Here is a 22273-nt window from a genome sequence, read left to right on the forward strand (position 1 = left end):
CTCACCCACTTTTTGCTCACTCAGACACTTCACATTCACTCGCTCCACAACTCACTTCCTCTTAAAAAAAAATTCACTCAATAGCCCTCTTTTTCACTTTTACCCACGCACTCACTCTCACTCGCACTCACTCTCTCTCACTTATTCTCTTTGTCTTTTTACTAACACACCTACATCATTCTTTTACTTAGTCACTTTTTCACTCTGACTATTTTTCACTCACTCTCTCACATAATCTCTCTTTCACCATGTCACTCTCTTTCAGTCACTCTTTCACCCACTTGTTCACCCACCTTTTCACTCTTTCGCAACCTTCCACTCAGTAGCTCACTCCTCCACTCACTCTTTTGCACTCTCACTTGTTCGCAAACTCACACTTATCTTTCTCTGACTAACCTTCTCACTCTTTACTATCTCACTGTATCACTCACTCAAATGCTCTTTTTCACTAATTCTGTCACTCTCTTGACCTCTTTCACGAGCTCACCCACTTTTTGCTCACTCAGACACTTATTCACTCACTTGCTCCACAACTCACTTCCTCTTTTTCACTTTTACCCACTCACTCTCTCTCACTTATTCTCTTTGTCTTTTTACTAACTCACCTACGTCATTCTTTTACTCAGTCACTTTTTCACCCACTCACTCACTCACTCACCAGAACTCTATTGTCTATTTATTTCTATTTCTGGGTTTACAAAGATGCAAATGCTAACTTTTAATTGACTTTTATGATTAGTTATAGAACTGCTGGTTACTGACGCATCTACAACCATACACTATTTTTCTCAACATACCGTAGTACTTAATATTACTTGTCGTATATACAGGGATGTGATTTTTCCGCTAATTCGCGAATTTTTTTATCTCCCCCCCAAAAAAAATCCATTTTTTTTTTTGTAGTAGTAGTAGTTGATTGTGTATGCACATGACTCCGACAGATAACATCTTCTGCTATAACAAAGACATTTGTGGTATGCTCTAATATGAGTTACTTTTCATTTGGTCATGATACAATTATTTGTTCATGAAATTTGAACTCTTCAACATTATTTATGTGTTAACTTAGTAATCACATTAGTTAGATATGATGATATTCTCAGTGATAGTTTTTAAAAGCAAAGGCAGTCCAATGTTTTTGAATGTGACTGATTTTGAGTTGACTAAAACTGCCATTTTATATGGGATAGTTCAATAGACATTGAAAATTGATGCTGTTGTTTTGTCTATTTCTTTGTCATGTGAGTGCATTGAAAGTACTTAAAAACACGGAAAACCCGGAAAACCCTGGACCTAGCTGGGTGCCAGCGGCCCCCAGACCCCCGGCTAAATTTTCAGATAATTTCACTTTGGTCAAATCACATCCCTGTATATAGCTGTAGTATCTCCAAATTGACTGCAGTTCTCAAGAGTTGTTGGGTGAACTTGACCAGTAGTTGAGACATTTTGTCTCACAACCGTGTGGCCTGAAGAGTTCCTGCTCATTGTGGTTGCGGTTCTTGGACCAGGATTGGGGTCGGCCCGGCGATGTTGCCGCTTTGGGTCTGTGCTGGCACGTCCCCAGCCCGGAGGAGGAGAACTTTGTTTTCCGTCTCTTGTCCCGCCTCCTGAAGCCCGAGCTGGAGCGAATCAGGGGCCACGTCTCGGGAGACCAGCCAATGAGCAGGTGTGAAAACAATCTTTTGACGCATTCGACCTTGAACCTTTTCCTTGTGACATAATAGGAGGCTGGAAGGAGCAAGAGAGGGAGGCAGCAATAGCAACAATAACTGCAAAGCTAATGCAATTAATGTGTTATAAAGCTTCTAATTTACCAGATTTTTTAAAAAACGCATTTCTTTATGTAGAACGCATTTTCCCCAGGGTGTAATGTGCGTGTTTGTTCACAGGGTGGAGCTGTTGCAGAGTCTGGCCATCGTGCAGCACTGCCTGCTCGGGGCGGGCAGCATGCTGCCCCCGCTGGATGGACCTCACGTAGCCGACCTGTGAGTCTTGCCGACGCGCCCGCTTCGAAACACACACGCGGGACCCTCAATGCATGCTTCTTACCCTCAGCGTGCCCTCCATGGTGAACCTGGGGGAGTTCAAACTGCACATCGGTGTGGAGCACGGTGAGAAAGCACAAACAATAAGCCCGTCCGCCACTTTGCGACCTCGCTCATTTGTCACCCCTCCGCGCTCGTACAGATGATTCACGCGAGAACTACCGAGAGTCGATCTGCCGCACCATGCGGCTGCTGCTGCGTGAGTGAACACACACACATGCAAAAAAACAAAAAAACACTCACTGCATGTTACTGTAACGTGAGCCTCTTCTCCCAACAATCAGATCACATTCTGGAGCACACAGAGGACGACACCAAGTCACTTTTTGTCATCATTAAGGTGCCTTGTCTCTGTTATTACCTCTACCAAGGCTGATGTTCTTATTTTCTAGTTGGTTGTAGTCCAAACTGAGTTGGATTATGATTTTGTTTTGTAGTTAATCGTTAAAACTTCATTCTCTCTAGTGATAATTTCAGATATGTATTCGCATATATGTGAATTAATCAAATAATAATCAAATTTGATTATTGCTGCTGTCGAATAAAAGTAATATAGAAAGTTTTATTTTTGAATTTGTTTATTAGAGTCTCTTGTTTCATCAGAAAAAAAAGTATATTTGTATCTGTTTCCGTAGCAATTAGCATTATAATGTAGCTAAGTTTCATAATTATTCACAAATCTGTTGAAAACACTGGCAAAAAGAGCTTGTTGTAACATGGCCCTGGCTGATCTCTTATGCTCTGCTGCCATCTGCTGGTCATTTTTTGTATTAACTCTTTGACTGCCAAAAACGTTAAATAACGTTTAGTAAAATCCTATGGAGGAGTGCCAAAGACGTTAAAAGACGTTTTTTTCAAAACAGAGGTGTTCCTAACCATTTTCTATTGTTGATTACTGAAAAACGGAATAAGGTAAAACAAACTTTTTTTTCTGATGAAAGATGAGAGTCCAATCTTTCATTTGGTAGTATGTGTGTTTCCATAGTCCAAACACATAATTTTCTGTGGACCTTGAAAGATCAGTCAAAAATGCTTAAATCGGCTGGCACCCACGGCATCCCTTTTCTGAAAACGTCTGGCAGTCAAAGAGTTAACTACCATTGCTTTAAGCAACCTCTTCAGGTCAGAAGCTGCATCAAAGCCTTCTCTATGTTCTAGCATTAAAAAACTTTTTTTTTTTTTTTTTAAACAATGTGTAAATATGTTTTTGGTAGTGGAGGACAAAGTTTAAAAAAACGTCATTACACGTTTTTGGGTTTGAATGAGTTAATCATTTGCATTTGATAATATTCAAGTCTAAAATGTGGAAAAGTACATGAATTATTTTTACGAGTTCACTATAATGTATTACTAAGCAAAATATATGAATTTAAAAAAAGTCACCTGTGTTTCTTTTCCCCTTTGCGCAGATAGATGTCATGTACAGAGTGCAACAAGAATTAAAATCTCACAATGGACTCAAAATGGCACCACCTGATTAAATTTTCATTAAATTAGATGAAGAATGGATGAACCAAACAACGCTAGTAATTCTCTTTCATCCATTAGTATGTGAATATACGAGGAAACCAAAACTCTCGTTTTAGCCTTTAGGATCCTAATAGCAAGAAAGCCTTGTCGTAAAGTCCGTTATTACACTTGAAATGTTCTCCTCAGTGGCCTCCTGATTAAAATGATGACAGAGCCTTTGTTGCCTCCGCCGCTGCAGATCATCAGCGACCTCCTGTTTTTCCGAGGCACACACAAGAAGGAGTTTGACTCTCGCTGGAAAAGTTTCACGCTGGTCAAAAAGTCAATGGAAAACCGGGTGAGCTGCCTGGCGAGAATTGCTGTCGCCAAATGCGTTTTTTTTTTTTTTTATCACAAATAATGATTTGTTGTTGTTGTTGTTGTTTCCGCACAGCTTTATGGGAACAAGCAGCACATTCGGGCGCTGCTCATCGACCGGGTCTTGCTACAGCACCAGGTATTTCACATAAGAAAAATGTCATGACACACAACCAAAGAAAAGTTGATCCAACTGGTGGACTGAATGAGGACTCAATTAGTTAACTTGGCTAATCTAAAATATACTTAATATGACTTCAATATTTGATGAAAAGATGAGGAAACTGGTGGTGGAGGGCAGCGAATACAAAGAAGTCCACCAAGAGCTACTGTGTGATCTGCTGCTGCTGTCGACTAGCACTTACAGCCAGGTACACACACACACACACACACACAGTTTGTTTTACTCAAGTATCTGGGAAGTACTTCACACATTTTATATTGCAGCCGTATTCCAAATTGGAATCATTCTTTTTTTTGCAGGTTCGTAGCAAGGCCCAGAACGTGCTGACCACCGCGCTGGCAACCTACAGCTTCTCATACCGAGACCTGATTCCCCGAATTGTCCAACTGCTGTCGCCGCAACGCAGCGCCAGCACACAGCAGCAACTCAAGGTATTTGTGCAGTTTTAGATGAGACCTCGTCTAAGGGTGATTTCCTTGCAAGGTGCGGGATTGTAACCTTCAATCACCCCCAGGGGGCGCTGTACTGCCTGCAGGCGGCACACAGCGGCGTGTGCTTGGCCAGCATGCGCGACTGGGACTGCGTGGGCGCCGTGTGGCCGGCGCTGGTCCGCTGCGGACTGTCACCCGCCACGACCCTGGACGAGCACTCCGTGGGCCAACTCCTGGACGACATCGTGGACCGCATCCACCGGCAGCACGACACCATCGGGATCTTTTTCACCGTGAGTCACCCTCTGTGTGATCGCGTTGTTGAGTTTAACTCTTTGACTGCCAAAAACGTTAAATAACGTTTCGTAAAATCCTATGGAGGAGTGCCAAAGACGTTAAAAGACGTTTTTTTTCAAAACAGGTAAAACTAACCATTTTCTATTGTTGATTACTCAAAAACGGAATAAGTTAGAAACAAACTTTTTTTTTTCTGATGGAAGATGAGAGTCCAATCTTGTTTTGGCAGTATGTGTGTTTCCATAGTCCAAACACATAATTTTCTATGGACCTTGAAAGATCAGTCAAAATGCTTAAAATCGGCTGGCACCCACGGCATCCCTTTTCTGAAAACGTCTGGCAGTCAAAGAGTTAGAATCGAGCTGAAGTCCGCTGTCCGTTTTCAGGTGTCCGAGAGCTGCGTGGAGATAGCCAAGCAAATGGTACCGTCACAGACTTTGGAGACCCCCTCTATTGAGGAGCTGAAGGAGGGGCTTCAACGCCAGCGAATCAGAAATGTCGTCAATGCGCGGTAGGAGACGTACAATATCATCATCTTTCATCAGTCAGAGTAACTACATCTAAATGTTTTTGCTTGCTTAGGAAATATGAGAAGCTGGTTAATGACTTGTTGGACTGCCTTGAAGACAGAGAATTGTGAGTGTTATAAGCAAATTGAGGCCAAAAAGGGGTAGTAGCAATCTTTGGAACAGCGCTTGTCAAAGCTTTTAGCTCACTTAGCTCCACCATTGTTGTTGGACTTTGGGCTTAGTCCCTGTGAGCCGGGACTTGAACCCCAGACCCCCATGTCCAAAGTTAGCACTGAGCCATCCAGTTGAATGACCTTTTGTGCATGTTTAGACCCTCAGAGTTGTTTTCTTGATGAACAGTGAGTCGCCTCGGCAACAGCATTTCACACACACACACCAAAAAAAATCCTAAATGTGTATATACTGTATTGGTGGTGCTACCAATACGCTGAAAAATAAGTTTGTAAATGATATCAGGCCTGGACTCTCATATGTGAAATTTTGACAAAATAGGATTATGACCGAAATTGAAATGCAGTAGCGTAGTTTAAAGTTTAAAAAAAAATGATTTGGGTACGCGTGCCACACTTTGAGAATCACTGCCTTGAAACATTTTGCTTTAGTCCCACCCTGAGTAATAATTCTTTATCCTATCACAATATTTGAGACAAATGTGCGCTTTGAGAAAGCTCTTTTTTTTTTGTGCTCTGTGTAATTATTCACAAACAGACCGAAAAAATTTTTATTTCAGCAGTGGACAACTCACTTCACTTTCAAACAACACCAGAAATGACAAACTCATTATACTGTATAGTGACGTTTAATATATCTTAGTCGACGGGTATTTGTCCTCCATTCTCACTTCCTGTCTCGTGATCCAGGCCCTGGAAGTTTGAGCACACGGCCGCAGACTTGCTGTCCATCCTGCTGAGAGATGACCACCCGCTGCCGCCGGACGCCGTCCTCTACTTCACGCAGAGCCTCATACACGACTCCATTAGCATACGCAAGGTCCACCCTCGTCTACATGTCATTAGAGACCAATTGTTGGAATTTTAGCAGTGGCCTTTTGTAACCGCCGATAGCGAGTTTGTCAGCGAATAGCTGAGATTCATGATTGGCGAACTGTAAAGCGTCACTGTACTGTTGATTTTCTTATGTTATATTCAGTATTCTCTTCTTTCTCTCGTAGGTGGCAATATCAGCAATGGCTGGCATCCTGAAACAGCTCAAAAGACCAAGAAAGAAAATAGCAGTCAACCCGTATGACATTAGTGAGTAGCAGAGTACACTTGTTGCTGATGCACTTTATCAAACGGGGACGGTCAAACACACACATACGAAATGGAAACATTCGCAAGGAGCAAATCAAATTCCAGCTCCACACTAGGCCACACCTATTTAAAACCATTTTACATTTGTATATTATGAGCTTGATCACAGAACGAATGAAGTCATTCACTCCCAGCAATTTTCACTGACGCAACCCCCTTCGCTCCCGGCTGTTTTACTGGATTTTGACAGATTTTGCAAGGCCCACACAATATTGTTCTATTGCTATAAAAACATAGAAACTACCAAAAGAAAGATTAGTCTCTTCGGAATAATACGTATATTTGTATCTGTTTCTGTTCTGCAGCAATTAGCATTAGAATATAGCTAAGTTTCATCATTATTCACAAACCTGTTAAAAACACTGGCAAAAAAAGAGCTTGTTGCAATATAGCCCTAGCGGATCGCTCATACTCTGCTGCCACCTGCTGGACGTTTTTTTGTCATTACTACCATTGCTTTAAGAGACCTCTTCAGGTCAGAAGCTGCATCAAAGCCTTCTGTATGCTCTAGCATATAAAAACATATAAATACGTTTTTGGGAGTGAATGAGTTGAAGAAGTAGTTTGTAATTGATGCAACTCCGCATTGAATTTGTGGATGCAGGCGGCGTGGTGGACCCGGAGGGCTTTTGGGCCGGGGACCGCCAGGCCAACGGCTGGCTGCAGTACCGCAGCGCTGACCTGCCCCTCAGCGAGGAGGCGTGGGACTCGCAGCTGCACGTGGAGAAAACGCACGTGGGCTACTATTCATGGCCGAGGTGAGGAGGAAACAGCCTGAGGCGCCGTTGATTGGAGGTCTTGCGGGGATTGGGTTAGACGGGGGGGGGACTTTTATGTCTTTTTAACGGCGACGGGGAGCTAACGAGGTGGAGCCGCCGCATGGCCCGGCCTAGATATTATAAGCCTGACTGGATGACTTACAGCCTGGCCCAGATAAGACAAGTACAGAGGCGGTACTTCCTGTCCGTACGCGGGCAACTTGCTGACTAATGGACTTTTTCATTCATTCATCCTCGCTCCTTATCCCCAGACAGGATAATACCTCGTCCATGTCTTCTGCCTTTGTGCTCTTATCTAGTAAGGGATGTAAAAAGTCCACACATCCTTTTACAGTGATAGATTGGAAAGAAAAAAAAACAGCAGAAAGTAAAACAGCATTTCATAAAATCAATAAATATTAGTGAAAATAAGGTTGAACCAAAATGATGTATTCAAAAAAGTATGTATTTTGAAGGTGTTTTCTAAATGTACTTTTTACAACGTAGCTTCTCTTTGTGTCCTTTTTAGCGAAATGATGATCTACGCTCCTTCGCAAAAGCTGAAAGATGACCTGCCGTATGAGGAGATGAGCGAGGTACGCACACGCACGCAAACACACAAAACACAAGCAACCTCTCACACGTATGTTGTTCTTTTTCAGGCCGAAAAGATCATCTTTGAATATTTCTCCGACCCGGAGTTCATCGAGCAGCTGATGGACTTCCTGTCGCTGGAGGAGCGCAAAGGCAAAGACAGTTTCAACCCGCGGCGCTTCTGTCTCTTTAAGGTACGTCTCGTACCTCGGGACAGGCCTGGCTTGGTCCCCCAATGAACCCGAGTCACCCGCGCCGGCCGCTTTGATGGACAGGGCCTGTTTCGCAACTACGGCGACGTCTTCCTGCCTGCGCTGTGGCCGCACATGGAGCAGCTGGCCGCCGACCCGCACGAGAGTTCGCAGCGTTGCGTTTGCGAGATCGCCGCCGGGCTCATCAGAGGAAGCAAGCTGTGGAGTTTCAGCAAGGTGCGACACACGCAAGTAACATGTTATGGAGGACCAAAACTGCCAAAATTAAAAATAACGAAATTACAAAATAAAGAAACACATGACTAAAAGTGAATATAAAAACGGATTTAAAAAATATAATTCAAAAATTAAATCCCAAAAAATAAATAGAAATAGAAATAAAAATAACAAAATATATATATATCCACAAATAAATAAATGTTGAGATAAATAAAAAACTAGATTCACAAAATACATTTTAGGACAAAATGTTGTTCAAATGAGGGGGCGGTCCTAAGCGTGTCTTGGGTAGGACCGCCCCCTCATTTGAATAACATTTCATCCTGACAGAGTCTGCAGCATGAAATAAAGCGTTTGCATTTATTGGTTGATATTTAATTCCATTTATTTTTCTTAAATTTTTGAATGATATTTTTTGTATCCGTTTTTATTTTCACTTTTAAACATCTATTTATTTATTTAGTCATTTTTTAATTTTGGCAGTTTGGGTCCTCCGTAGCATATGTACTGTAGATACGCTACAGTGGAATCTTGATTTTCGTCATGAAAATGTTCCAAATAGTCTGATGAAAACCAAATCAACATTTCCCATCGCAAGGCATGAACATGTTGTTGGCATTTTAATTCATTTCAAGTGGGACAATTGAGTAAACGAATAATTATTAAATTGATTGAAATAAAAAAATAAAAATGTCAAGATACCACTCTGTAGTGTAAAAACTCCTCCCTTTGATAAGAAAACTATCCTGTGTTTGTGTGTAGGTGGACAAGTTGTGGCGCGTTTTGTGCCCGCTGATCAGGACGGCAGTGACCAACATCACGGTGGAAACGTACACCGACTGGGGCACCTGCATCGCCACCGCATGCGTGAGAAAACACAAATAAGCCCATTGCTTGTGTTGATATGATGAAAAATACCATCAAAAGAAATCCATCATTTCTAATTGGTAGGGTTTCAAATGAGGGTTTCAGGGCTGGCGTATGGTTCCAAATTAGTGTTAGGGTTTCAAGTAAGCCAGAGAGTGAAGATTTCAAGACCTAGGTAAAGTTTCAGATTTGGTTTTGATTTCAGAGTAGGGTAGGGTAAGCCTGCGTTAAGATTTATTACTGCCACCTTCAGGTCTGGAGTGGTAACTGCATTACCAGCCGACATTTTTATGCTAGTGTAATACCCAACAGCTGTTTGTTGTCCAATAGGAGGGTCGCGATCCCAGGAAGCTCCACTGGCTGTTGGAGCTGCTGATGGAGACGCCGCTCTTCGGCGAGGGGAGCTCGTTCCGAGATGCCAGGTACGTCCTTGTTCATGTGCTCACGTTTGCGCTCGTTCACAATTTGCAACATTGCGCTTTGTGCGGCAGTTTGCTGTACGTGCTTCAAGGCGGCCTGGCCCAGCAGCAGTGGCGAGTGTCGGAACTCCTGCACCGACTGCTCACTTACTTGGAACCCAAACTCGCGCAAGTGTACAAGAACGTACGCGAGCGCATCGGCAGGTAACAAACACACACGCTAACTAACGTGTCTTGATCATATGAAGGAGTAATAGACTTGGCTACAGGACAGAATGATGTCATCTTAAAATGATTTCCTTTATTGTCAATGCCAAAATTTACTATAATGTTACATCTTATTTGCATGCGTTTCAAAACGATGCTTTGTTGATCTCAACTTGTGTTCTTTCTTCTACTTCTTCTCCCCCTCCAGTGTCCTGACCTACATCTTCATGATGGACGTGGCCCTGCCCCACACGCAGCCCACCTCCTCCCCCCACGTGGCCGACTTCGTCACCCGGGTGCTGGAGCGGCTCAAGCCGCTCACGTCCGAGGCGGAGATCCACAACCACGTGCGCGAGGAGAGCGCCCCCGAGACGACCGACGGGCGCACCCAGGCTGTCAAGCTGCTCAAGACCGGTCAGAATACAGATTTTTGGAACACAGCGCCTGCTTCTTGCGAAGCTGGACAAGAAATGCATTGAATTTAAAAACAAAAACAGTATTAAAAAGGTTCGGATGCTTGCAAAAGATGTCACAGGTCTAGTTTTAGCGCCTGTTCCCGGTCACAAAGTGCTGCATTGTGCATTAGAATGTATTAATCATGCTCATTACAAAAATAGGTCCGAGCCACCCTATTGGTCCGTTTGCCTCCATTTTGTCTGGGTTAGATTGCAAGTGTGATTTAATGAGGTGTAATGAGAGCTAAGAAGTTCCCTGCAACCAATAGAGAGTTTGGTTATGCATGATTAAATTATGCGTACTCATACAGCGTCCATCAAAAAAGGTCAAAATATTAATGAATTGATTTAATCATTTTATTGTTTAATTTGTGTTTATATGTTTAGAGTATGTAATATTACTTATAATTAATAAAAACATTGCATTTAAATTAATTTAATTATTTGTGTCATTCAATCCTATTAATATCAAATATAAATAAATATAAAATACTACAACACCCCCTTTCTGTGTAAAACAACTTTTTATTTATTTATTATAATAATAGAATAAAATAATAAAAAAAAATATTACCAACTGGATATAAAATGCTGCAACTTCTGTTATTCTAGGTGGAGCTTCATATCAATGAATTGCGAATGTTATTTACAGGGGAAGCATGAAAAAAATGTCAGAGGTTTGAATAAATCCGTATCGACTGCGATTAACTCAATTGCTACGTGGTGAAACGATGATGAATGTCGCGCTCTAGTGAAGGCGTCACAGTGAGGTCACTCTGGCAGCGTTATTTCATGAATAGCTTTTCATCGTGTGCGTGCGCGTGTGTGATTCTATTTATTTCCCCTTTTTTTTTTTTTCTTGTAGTCTTAAAATGGCTGCTGGCGAGCGCCGGGCGGACTTTCACCACGCCTGTTCAGCAGCAACTTCAACTCCTGCCTCTGCTCTTCAAGGCAAGCACGCACGCACGCACGCACGCACGCACGCACGCACGCACAGGGTCCCAGTGCAGCGTTATTACCCACTCCATCTTACTTGGCCATTAGACTCCATTTCTCTCTTCATTTACTCACAACGCTGCCTCGCTGCTGTCGCCCTACCTTTCTCCACCTCTCTCTCTCTCTCTCTCTCTCTCATTCTTTGTGTGGTTGTGGTCCTCTCTCACCCCTCTCCGCAGATTGCCCCTGTGGAGATTGATGAGAGTTATGATGAGATGAAGCAGGACGCTCGCACATGCCTCTCTCTGATGTCCCAGGGCCTCCTCTACCCCCAACACATCCCTCTCGTCTTGGCAGCCCTGGAAGAGGTCACTCACACGCCACCGTTTTGTTGATAAATATACATTTGCCTTAAATACACCGCACCAATAGATTTGAAGTCAAAACAATCCATATGTGCTCAAAAGTGTCGACTTTGAATTGGGATGTTTTTTGCGTTTAGGAATGGCAGCCATTTTATGCAGTAGGTGGTGGTTCTCGAACCTTGAAAATGTCACCACAGATGTGCCAAACAAATACCACCGTACGTGGTTACTTAAAAGTAAATTTGTGTAAGACGCTGGAAAATGATGCTGTTTAAACACAAAAACTGCGCTCAAAATATCGGGAAAGAAAAGCGTAAATAATGATTCATTTAAAATATTTGGCACTAAAGTTAAATAAAGATTCAAAATGACGACCCTAGTAACAATAAACGTTTTCAGAGTGAATGAAATTACAATGTCGAATGTTACGACGGCGTATTAGGGCCACGTATAAATCTATATTTATTAGAGGGCGGGGGCAATATTCAGGGAAAAAAAAACTCGTAAATTTGCGACTTTAGAAAGTGGCAGATTTGCGAGAAAAACAACAACTCAGAAACTTACGAGAAACACAGGGAGCGTACAACTTGAATGTTTGTGCCAATACTTTTCGGTCGGGTTTTCAAATAAGGAGATAGTTCGTAATTGCTTTAGCAGAGATTAACCATGTGATGTTTGAAGCGTTGGGTACGGCCAGAGAGAAAGATGTCTCGCTTTGCGAAGGGCCACACCCTGACGATCAAGCATTCAAGTTCATTTAAATGTTCAACAATTCTCACTCTCACCACATATAGACAGGAAAGTGACATCAGGTGGGATAACAATGACTAATTTGCTTGAAATGGTCTTCAAAAAAGGGCGTTTAATTAAAAAAAAAAAAGTTATGAATATATATATATATATATATATATATATATATATATATATATATATATATATATATATATATATATATATATATATATATATATATATATATATATAATTTATTTTTTTTTAATTAAAGGTATAATCCAGTTAAAATACTCTTCAAAACAGGTCAACAAATATTCCATTACCTCGTTTTTTTTTTTTTGTTTTTTTTTTTATGTTTTGCCATTTTCACACAAATGTCTGTTACCATCCACCCTCTTACGTGTGATCATGTATGAACCCGAGCACATTATTCCATCAGATAAGCGTATGAATTATGCGTCATGTAGCCGGCGAGGACGGCCGTGTTCGTCACGCCGCCGCATATTAACATGCTTTGACATTTGAAGGTGGTCTACACGCACATACAACGCGATCCGCGGCAGATACCGACGCGGCGTGGCTTTGCTAACGCTAACCGGCGCTTTGGCGCGCGTCCTTGCAGATGGCCGGCGGCAGGTCGTGGCACGCGCGCTACTCGGTGCTGACCTACCTACAGATTACCGTCTTCTCCAACTTATTCACGCTGCTCAGCGTGCCCGTGGAGGTGCAGCGCGTCCGCAAGCTGGTCATGCGTCTGCTGCTGGACGAGCAATTGGAGGTGACGTCAAAAATAATAATAAATCACTTTGCTTGTCCTTTTGGGCGCTTGCGAGTACACAGAGTTGACATGATGTGATGTGACGTGATTGTTTTGAATTATTGAATTTCTTTCTAATTTTGAGCGAGTGGGCAACCGTCCCAGTCTATATTTTAAGCAACTTATATTTGATATTTAACTTTGCATATTCAATGCAAAACACCATAGACAGGCTAATATGATCAGCTTCTGTGTTGCAATGTCTAACAGATATTTGAGCACAAACACAATAAATAGGGCTGGGTATCGATTCCAATTTCGATTCACTTCAGTTCCTCCCCACAATCCTTGCATTTTTATTTGTATTTTTTTAAAGATAAATAAATTGATGCCTTTCCCTTCCTAAACCCGCCTGGTGATGGCCGCTTTCTTGTGCGTAGGTGAGGGACATGGCGGGCACCACCCTGAGCGGTTTGCTGCAGTGCCACTTCTTCCCTCTGGACCGCAGCCTGCAGACTCAACTGCAGACGCTGAGTCACACGCGCCTACCCAAGGCCAGAGGAGAGTTGGCTTCCACGGGTACACGCACACACACGCACAAGCAACACACGGATTGAGTGTACCCAGGTCACAAGTGTAGAGGACGCCCTAGGTCAAGGGTCGTCCAAGCTTTTTGAAACTGAGAGCTGAGGCTACCGATGAATGCAAAAAGCGTTTCTGAAATTCTCAACTCAGTTTTGTTTATAGAGCACCTTAAAAACCTCATCCTAAACAAATTGCGGTATATAAATACAAGTTGAAGATAAAACAGAAGACAGCTGATCATAACGTCATTGAAGAACAGTAAATAAAAGGGTAGAGTCTTGCTAATCCATTTTTTTTTTTTTAAGCGATGAAAAAAATTAATAAGAATAACTACAAATGTGTCAAATAATTCATTTAAAAATAAGTAATTCAATTTACATTGAATTGATTAATCAATACATTATTGGGCAAAGAAATGTATTCTCACGTTCAAAATAAATAATAATATGAGTTAAATAAGTAGTGCAAATAAAACAAGTGTTGATGCCAAATCTAAATCAATAAAAATAAAGAAATGCATGGAGGAACAACGCAGTATTTAAAAGCTACACAAAATAAATAAATAAAAGTCAAATGATTAACCCTTAAAATTAATACAAACTTTTAGTAAAAACTAAAGAATTAATAACAAAATAAAACTAGACCAAATAATATTTAATTGGATTAACTAATTTACTCCCAAAAACGTATCAATACAATCTATTTTAAATATTGCCATGGTCCCAAAAACGTATTTATACCTCCTTCTTTTTTTATGCTAGAGCATACCAAAGGCTTTGATGCAGCATCTGACCTGAAGAGGTCGCTGAAAGCAATGGTAGTTATTACAAAAACGGCCAGCAGGTGGCAGAAGAGTATAAGAGAGCAACCAGGGCCATGTTGCAACAAGTTCTTTCGCCCACAGTTTAAAAACAGATTTGTGAATAATGATGAAACTGTTTAGTGCTAATTGCTGCAAAACGGAATCAGATAGAAACATACTTGTTTTTCTTGATAATAGAAGAGACTCTATAATCTTTCTTTTGGTAGGTGCCATGTTTTTATAGCAATAGAACACAATATTCTGTACGCCTTGCAAAATAAGTCAAAATCCAGTAAAACAGCCGCGAGTGAAGGGAGTTGCTTCAGTGAAAATGTTTGCGAGTGAATGAATTCGCAACAAAATATTTAAGTATCAAAATAGTATTTAAAAATGCAAAATAAATGAAAAAAACCATCTTGTGATCATCTACGCGTGTGCAAAGTGCTGCCGACTAAAAGAACATGGCCGCCTTTCAGAAAAAGTGACGGCCGGCCATTTGGCTTGTGCAGATTTGGTGCGTCGCCACGCGGGAGTTCTGGGCTTGAGCGCGTGCATCCTGTCCAGTCCTTACGACGTCCCCAAATGGATGCCGCAGATTCTGATGGACCTGAGCGACCACCTCAACGACCCGCAACCCATCGAGGTAGTAGTCGCTCACCTTCAAAAACATCAAAAACAACAACAGTAGCCGAGAGACGATCGCTTGCCGGGCCACTTGAGGAGAATCTCGCGCCCTCGGGTCTCAGACGTACACAATGTGATCAATGAGAGTAAATAATAGATGAACGCGGCGTGCCGGCCCGAGACGATCATTCAGTGGCTCGTTCTGCTGCAAAGTCAAACGCAACACAATTCAGTTCCGTTTTAGACGCCAACTAGTTCATTGAGAGAAAAAAAGAAAGAAAGAAAAAAGGCAACTGATTTGACTTGATCATTTATTCAAATGAACGCCGCCCATCCATAACTCATGAGGACATCTTCACTCATTGTGATGGCCTTTTTGTGCTCGGGCTGTATTTCTTTCTTTCTTCTTTTTTTTTCTTCCCTCTCTAGCCCTGTCACACTAATTCCGAGGCTTGCACGTGTCCTTTTAGCATCAATAAATGAAAAGTCCGCTTGTTAGTTTTTAATCTCTAAGAGAGAAGTGTTGCTAGAGGGTTCGCTAGAAAGACTGAGGGTTGAGTGTTATGGCCTTAAAATCTCCTTTTTTTTTTCATTTCATAAAAAAGCCTATTCAAGCCTATTTTTCCCAGAACCTAAATGACATTATTCATAACAGGTTTTGCTGATTTCCTTGATGTCAAACAAAACATCAAAGCTGCTTTTTTTTGTCCTGCAAGTAAGCAAATGACAGTATGTCGGCTCAAAGTTAATCAAGCGATTAAAATTTTTCACCGTAATTAATCGCATGACTTCAATAGTTAATTCACGATTAATCACAAATTCTATATCTGTTTTGAATGTACAAAAATGTTTTTTCTAAGTTCTCATATTCAATATTACATGGGAAAAATGTTAAACTAATATAAATATGGCTGCATCTTTTTTTTTTTTTTTTTCTGGAGAGCTCAGTATTGTTCATTCGGTAATTTAACCGATTTCACATGTCATCATCATTGCTCTCCTATTTTGTATTTTTTATTTTTATTTTTTATTATTTAAAATTTTTATTTGTGTGTGTGTGAGGCCGTCAGGAAACCCGAGGAAGAAATGGCTGCTTCTTATAGTCATTGATACAGTAATTTCATAATTCATAAAATTGAGTTGAACAAAAATGAATTTGATAATGATTTGTGTCGGTCATAGTTCTGCCACTAGATTTCTTTTTTTTTTTTTACATTTGTAAGACGTTGGTGACAGCTCAGTGCATTTTTCTTTTCATAATAAGAGCTAACTAATCTTTAACATGACTTGTGAAATTCTGCACATTTTTAAAATGGTAAAATTCAACTTGACCCCACAAAAATATGTAATATTATTGTTAAATTTTGACGTGTGCTGGATTGCGACTGGAATTCCCCCAGTACGGCCTTTCCAAGTCAGGTGTGGTCATTAATCGTGCGTTAAAAAAAATGTGTGGCATTAAAGGAACTGTAAATGAACGCACTCATTTTGCCACCTAATCCCGTTTCATTAAAAATGGATCCCTGCGCCGAGTGCAGGAGGAATTGGTGAGCCACAAAGTTCACTGCGTGCACATTCATTTCCGGCTTCAGCTCATCGTCTTATTTATTGCATCACTCATGGCTCTAAGACCTTTGAAAAAGATTTGGGGTTGATGATGTAACCACAATTGTTTGATTTTTCTGAAGTCTTAAAACTCATTCGCTGCCATTGACAAGTATACAACAAATCCCCCCCAAAAAGTTTTGACATCTTGTTTTATAGTTCCCCTTGAAATACTTTTTTTTTTTTTTTAACATTTGGTGTTTAGGAATCATCACTCCCGCTTGCAGTCCCATTACTTGTCCCACGGCGTTGTGTTTTGTGGTGGGTGCCAACATTCGGACTTGTGATTTGTTTGCTTCCAAGATGACGGTGAAGAAGACCTTATCGGAGTTCCGCCGCACGCACCACGACAACTGGCAGGAGCATCGGCAGCGCTTCACCGACGACCAGCTGCTGGTGCTCACTGACCTGCTGGTGTCGCCGTGCTACTACGCTTGAAATATATATATATAAAAAAAAAAAAAGTTCTGTCTGTTTGCTGGAGTGACATTTAAAGGAAGCTAGGAACGTCGCTGGCGGGAAGCTGCCCACCGACTCAGCCTTCAACTTCTTAACCAAGCGAGGACAAAAACCTCCCTGGGAAAACCGGTTTGGTTGATCTTTTCAAAGTCAATATTTTTTTTTTAATTAATTATCATACTCATTATTCCTTATATGGAGATTCCGCTCTTCTCAGATCTCAGTGTTTTAGTTTTTTTTTTTTATATATATATAGTATAGCTTTGTAAATATGTACACAGTGTATATTATGTTAGTGTCAAAGTAACAAAATGTATAGTTTGTACATTGCTTTATTTAATATCAAATATTTTAAAATCTGCTTTGCATACTTAAAACACAAATCTATAAGCGATATCTGTGTCCTTAATTTTAAGTCTGTAAAAAAACAACAACAATGGTATTTATATGTACTCATGAAACTGTATGGAATAAATGGATCATCTGCAATTCTGCACAGAGATGTTCTCATTAATTGAATGTTGAATGGACGGTCCGTTGGCTCCAGCGCTCGTCTTGCAGCAGAAAAGACGCCCTTTCAGGTAAGGCTCATTTATTGCTTCCCGCGTATGAACGAACACACAACGTCACGTTCACAAGCATGTTGCGTAATCCAGATGAAACACACAATAAAGCTCAAACCAGTTTACAATTAAATGCTTCAGTTTCCACATGAACTTTGTAATCACTGGTTAAGTCAAGACAACTATTTAAAAAAATAAAAAAAAAAGTTTAAACCCACAAAGCCCAGGAGTGGCACTATGAAATCTATCAATATATACCACTCCAAGGATTTTTATTATTTTTTTGCCTGCAGTGTCATTTCCTTTCCTTTTTTTCTCTCTCCTTCTCGACTGCAGTAAGAAACAGCAGCTTCCCCTTCGTGTGTTAAGTTTTGCTTCAGGCGTCCATGTTTTTCTTTTGCTCTTGCAGATTGATGCATCAAGTGTCTGCGTCGCGCCTCCTCCACTTCTTCTCGTGCAAGAACACAATCAAGCAGAAGGTAGTGAATTTACTGTGTGCTTTATTTATGCCATCGTGACAAACGGACACAAACCCTGAGACTGATGGTCAAATATTATAAAGCAGTGCCTTGAGATACGAGCGAGAACCCTATGGCAGAGAGTGAACAGTTCTTAAAAAAAATTAAAATAAAATAAAAAGCTTCAAATTATTTATTGCCATTCCCAGGTGAATTTTACTGTCAAACAAAATATAAAAACCCGAAACCACATCATTTGCATCATGCAATCCGGGTTCATGGATCTTTGTCTAATTTAAAAGAAGAGTGAAAACCGGAAGTATTTCAAACACAGCCTTATTTTTGCTAAAGAGATTCTTGAAAGTCTCAATCCTCTCCCATCCTGTGTTTTACGCCTACAGGGCAAATTCGACACGCAAGTCAAGGCACCACTGTAATGACACCTCTTATTATTATTATTATTATTACGGTGATGATTTGGGCGAGCCGTCGTCCTCTAGCCTCTGGCGTACGAGCGTCTCCAGCCGAAACAAGTGTGCGTCATCGTCCTCGGGCAGGATGCTCCTGACCGCGTCGGCCAGCTGAAACAGATACTCTGTGTTCTGACCGCTCGGCCCCGTGGAGCCCGCGATCTGATTGGCTATCTCCTCCAAGGGGGCGGGGCCCAGGTAGTCGGGGTTGTCCCGTGAGCCGATGTAGAGTAGGGTCTGGCTGGGCGGCGGCGCCAGCGGCGGCCGCGGGTGGAAGGCCACAGCCATCACGCGGTAGCCGCCCTTTTCCCGGTGGTCCAAGTAGCGCTTCACTTCCTGCTCGCGGCCCGTGGGGAGCTTGTAGGCGACGCCCCAGACACAACCCTGATTACACATGAAAATAATAATAATAATTAGGGTTGCTATGAAACGGCCAGAATAGACTGTTGGGAAAACATTATTAGAATTTCATGGAACAAACCAGTATTAGAATTTAGTAGTGGTGTGCCCCAAAAAAATCGATTCTCATAAGAATCGCGATTCTCATTTAGTACGATTCAGAATGGATATTAAATGTCCTAAAATTAATTTTGTTTAAATTATTTTTTAGCATTAGCGAGTCAGACTGGTGTAGATCATGACGATTCTTTGCACATCTATAAGTTGAAGTAGAAATCGATTCGGAATCGAATCGCAGACCCAAAAATTGGAATCAAATCCAATTGTGAGACAGTCAAAGATTTCCACTCCTAGAATTTAGGTTGTAAAGCATTAGCCAACTAGCATGATTGTCCAAGTGGTTATTGAATGTTTATGGAAAATGATAAAAAAAAACATGAAGCCTCTTTTTTGAAAATGTGCTTACTGGAAAAACAGCTTGCATCGGCCAAGGAACCACTTTATTGCATTATTTTCTCTCTCTCCGACTTTAGGATGTAATTATAGTTTTTCAGAAAAAAACGTGCAAAAGCAAGGCTAACTTCCGCAACTATACACAGACGGTAATATTCAGATACGCATCGCTGGCCTCTTTAATGCAGATTTTCTAAACGTTATCGCCTCCCCCAGACGAGTGGGGAAAAATTATCTCCCATCCAAGGTCGCAATACGAGGCGTCGCCCTCGCTTTTGTTTCAGCGGAACGCGAGATAACGTCTCTTTTTGCGCGTGCCGTGACCTTGGCACAGTGTGACAACGGAGCTCTTTTTGTATGCTGCTCGCGTCAGAAAAGGCGCCGGTACGTTGACAGCTTACAAGGTAGTAAACGTTATGATCATCAGCTGCTAATTGGCGTTTTACGGCTGTATAACGAGGCGTTGTTTCATTAATCTTCATCTGTTATGATAGTAAAGGTGAAGGGAAGTTGATGTCATAATGGTGAGGATGTGGCCTTGTGCTTAGAATAACTCGGAGCCAATCTGCTAAAATACCAAAGATTTGCTGCTTCATTTTGGACTACTTGTGATTTTCCTATTTGGGGAAAAAAATGAAGATTTGAAAAAATATTCAACAGCAGAGACCACCGGGTGTTTGAGTGTAGTGGTTAAAATAAATAAATAAATAAAGCTATTTTTTTTTTTTTCACTGTGACCTGCTGTGGTGTCATTTTACTCTAAATGTATTTGTTCTTAGAAAAAAAAAATACAATTGATCTGAAACACACAATTTATTTTGAGTTTGCTGTTCCTAACAACTTAAAAATAGTTCATTTTCTGATCAAATATGAGAATTATGAAATGTATAATAAATATACAAATACAACCCCCCCCCCCCCCCGGATAATTTGGATTAAATCAAATGTTTTCTTACCTCAGGGTCCTCCACTAATGTCACCACCCGGCCAGGCTGCGAAAAGCAACAAGAGTGCATGTAGTACATAGTATATACATATATTTATGACAAAAAATTTTTTTGTTGTGAATCGTGACTATAATGTGCTTAAAGTGGATTATTCGAAGATGTCATTTTTTTAATCACCCTTTTTTTGTGCTATGCTTAACAAGCCAGCTGAAAGGTGCATTCGCGCCACCAACTGATATTGTCCTCCACTGCAAGGAAACCAATGTGAATTGATATTGGCTGAACATTGGGAAATTTGCTGCCATCTCGCAGTGGGGCTTTGAAGTGCACTCGTAACTCAATTTCTTACTCGTAACTCAAGACAAAAAGCTACAGTATTTCAAAAAACTTGTAAGTTGTATCTCAAGGCACTACTGTATTTTTTAAAATAAACAGTTTTACATTGATACTGAATAGTTTTTTTTAAATTAATTTCAATAATTTAATTGTGAAAATAATTTAAAAGCGTGACTGAAAATGAGATGATTTGACATGAGTGACACTTCCAATTTTTTTATTTTAAAATTCAAATGTGGCCCTTGAGCACTTTGCCTACCCCTGCCTTTGCCCTCATTTACACCCAAACAGTTGTGTAATCTACAGTAACTCTTGAAATACTTGAAGTATAATTTTCTACCGTTTGTGACATGATTCCAACAAGTGACGCAATACGAGCATGGCGGGTTGTGACGTCAGACTCACTTTCCCCGGCACTCCGCGGTGGTCTGTGCTGCCTTGCCAGAAGCGACGACTGAAGCCCTTAATGTAACCAATTCGCTTCTCCTCGTAGGGAAAGTCCACCTTCCAAATGAGCGAGCCGTAGCCAAACACCCACATGTTCCCCACGAAATACAAAATTTACACCGTGATATTAAAAAACAATGACTTAATTGGGAACACACGGGGTCATAAAAATCACAGTAATATTCCGGACATTATGAAGCAGTTGTTGAGCACAGGTCAAGGTCGACCTGTTCGGCGTAACTATGTCCGGTTACTTTTCACAATTAAAGGGTTAATCGTTGCGTGGAACTGCATTTTAAGGCTCAACACTCGTTAATATGACATAATATCGTTTATATAACGATTATATACAAAATAAAGACTTTTATTTAAGACGACGTGTCCGTAGTGTGTCGCTGAACGCGTTGTTTTTTTAATTTGAAATCAGCTCCGTCACTACAGGAAGTGTAGCTTAAGCTAATGCTATTTAGCACTTGTCGTTGTGCGGTACATTGCCGGTGATAAGCACAAAAAAGTGTTTAAGCCGGCGTTTTCACTCTTTCTGCGGTGGGTATTATTAATTCGTCACTTTTCCAAAACGTCACGGCGCCATTTTATAATGTGTCCCGTTCGCTCAGGTCGAGTTGTATTTAATTTTGGCGTCTGTGCGCCTCACACAACTGTTCGTTTTAGCACCCGGACACCAGGGGTCGCTGATTTCCCTTTACGATGAGTTACTATCATAAAAACAGTCTCCCCAAATTGTTATTAAAAGAGACATATTTGGCATTTTTCACAATTTAAGATTTCCCTAATCTCTGGTATCTTTTCACCAAAAATACTGAAAGATTCTTGCCAAGGTGTAATTGGCTCGTTTGTTCAAATATGATTGTGTTTACATTTTTTCCCCCTTTACAGTTGTTTGCCTTTAGATAGCACTGCATTCTTTCCTTACTTTAATGATTCCCCCCCTCCCAGTCAGTTTGACATTACAT

At 41.0% G+C, this 22273-nt stretch overlaps 2 protein-coding genes across 3 annotated transcripts in view; one reads left to right on the plus strand and one right to left on the minus strand.

Annotated features, from left to right (window-relative positions):
- Window positions 1-17720, plus strand: part of LOC144038585 (proteasome activator complex subunit 4B-like) — a 29985-nt gene extending 12265 nt beyond the window's left edge. The window contains exons 20-47 of one of the 2 annotated variants that reach the window (XM_077551170.1): window positions 1509-1666; window positions 1890-1985; window positions 2056-2111; window positions 2188-2244; window positions 2330-2385; window positions 3754-3852; window positions 3949-4011; window positions 4148-4243; window positions 4356-4487; window positions 4571-4780; window positions 5171-5295; window positions 5367-5420; window positions 6175-6304; window positions 6486-6567; window positions 7232-7385; window positions 7915-7981; window positions 8048-8173; window positions 8255-8407; window positions 9173-9277; window positions 9608-9699; window positions 9769-9900; window positions 10112-10317; window positions 11224-11309; window positions 11534-11662; window positions 13017-13172; window positions 13592-13730; window positions 15048-15181; window positions 16973-17720. In XM_077551170.1, coding sequence (XP_077407296.1) covers window positions 1509-1666; window positions 1890-1985; window positions 2056-2111; window positions 2188-2244; window positions 2330-2385; window positions 3754-3852; window positions 3949-4011; window positions 4148-4243; window positions 4356-4487; window positions 4571-4780; window positions 5171-5295; window positions 5367-5420; window positions 6175-6304; window positions 6486-6567; window positions 7232-7385; window positions 7915-7981; window positions 8048-8173; window positions 8255-8407; window positions 9173-9277; window positions 9608-9699; window positions 9769-9900; window positions 10112-10317; window positions 11224-11309; window positions 11534-11662; window positions 13017-13172; window positions 13592-13730; window positions 15048-15181; window positions 16973-17074 — 3195 coding nt within the window. In that variant the 3' untranslated portion in view covers window positions 17075-17720. The remainder of the gene's footprint in view (window positions 1-1508; window positions 1667-1889; window positions 1986-2055; window positions 2112-2187; window positions 2245-2329; window positions 2386-3753; window positions 3853-3948; window positions 4012-4147; window positions 4244-4355; window positions 4488-4570; window positions 4781-5170; window positions 5296-5366; window positions 5421-6174; window positions 6305-6485; window positions 6568-7231; window positions 7386-7914; window positions 7982-8047; window positions 8174-8254; window positions 8408-9172; window positions 9278-9607; window positions 9700-9768; window positions 9901-10111; window positions 10318-11223; window positions 11310-11533; window positions 11663-13016; window positions 13173-13591; window positions 13731-15047; window positions 15182-16972) is intronic. The other variant, XM_077551169.1, reaches the window with a different exon arrangement.
- Window positions 17721-18272: 552 nt separating this feature from the next.
- chac2 (ChaC, cation transport regulator homolog 2 (E. coli)) lies at window positions 18273-21521 on the minus strand. The gene is made up of 3 exons (XM_077551233.1): window positions 21258-21521; window positions 20526-20561; window positions 18273-19101 (listed from the first exon to the last, which is right to left on the minus strand). Exons 1-3 carry the CDS (start codon window positions 21390-21392, stop codon window positions 18712-18714), a joined length of 561 nt encoding a protein of 186 aa, XP_077407359.1. The 5' UTR covers window positions 21393-21521; the 3' UTR covers window positions 18273-18711.
- Window positions 21522-22273: the final 752 nt, after the last annotated feature.

Source organism: Vanacampus margaritifer, chromosome 18 (assembly GCF_051991255.1).
Source record: "Vanacampus margaritifer isolate UIUO_Vmar chromosome 18, RoL_Vmar_1.0, whole genome shotgun sequence".
Lineage (NCBI taxonomy): Eukaryota > Metazoa > Chordata > Actinopteri > Syngnathiformes > Syngnathidae > Vanacampus > Vanacampus margaritifer.

Coding starts and splice junctions, on each gene's coding strand:
- chac2 (XM_077551233.1), bottom strand. CDS start 21,392: ATGTGGGTGTTTGGCTACGGCTCGCTCATTTGGAAGGTGGACTTTCCC. Junction 20,562..21,257: donor ACCGCGGAGTGCCGGGGAAA/GTGAGTCTGACG, acceptor TGCTTTTCGCAG/CCTGGCCGGGTGGTGACATT. Junction 19,102..20,525: donor CATTAGTGGAGGACCCTGAG/GTAAGAAAACAT, acceptor ATGTGTAATCAG/GGTTGTGTCTGGGGCGTCGC.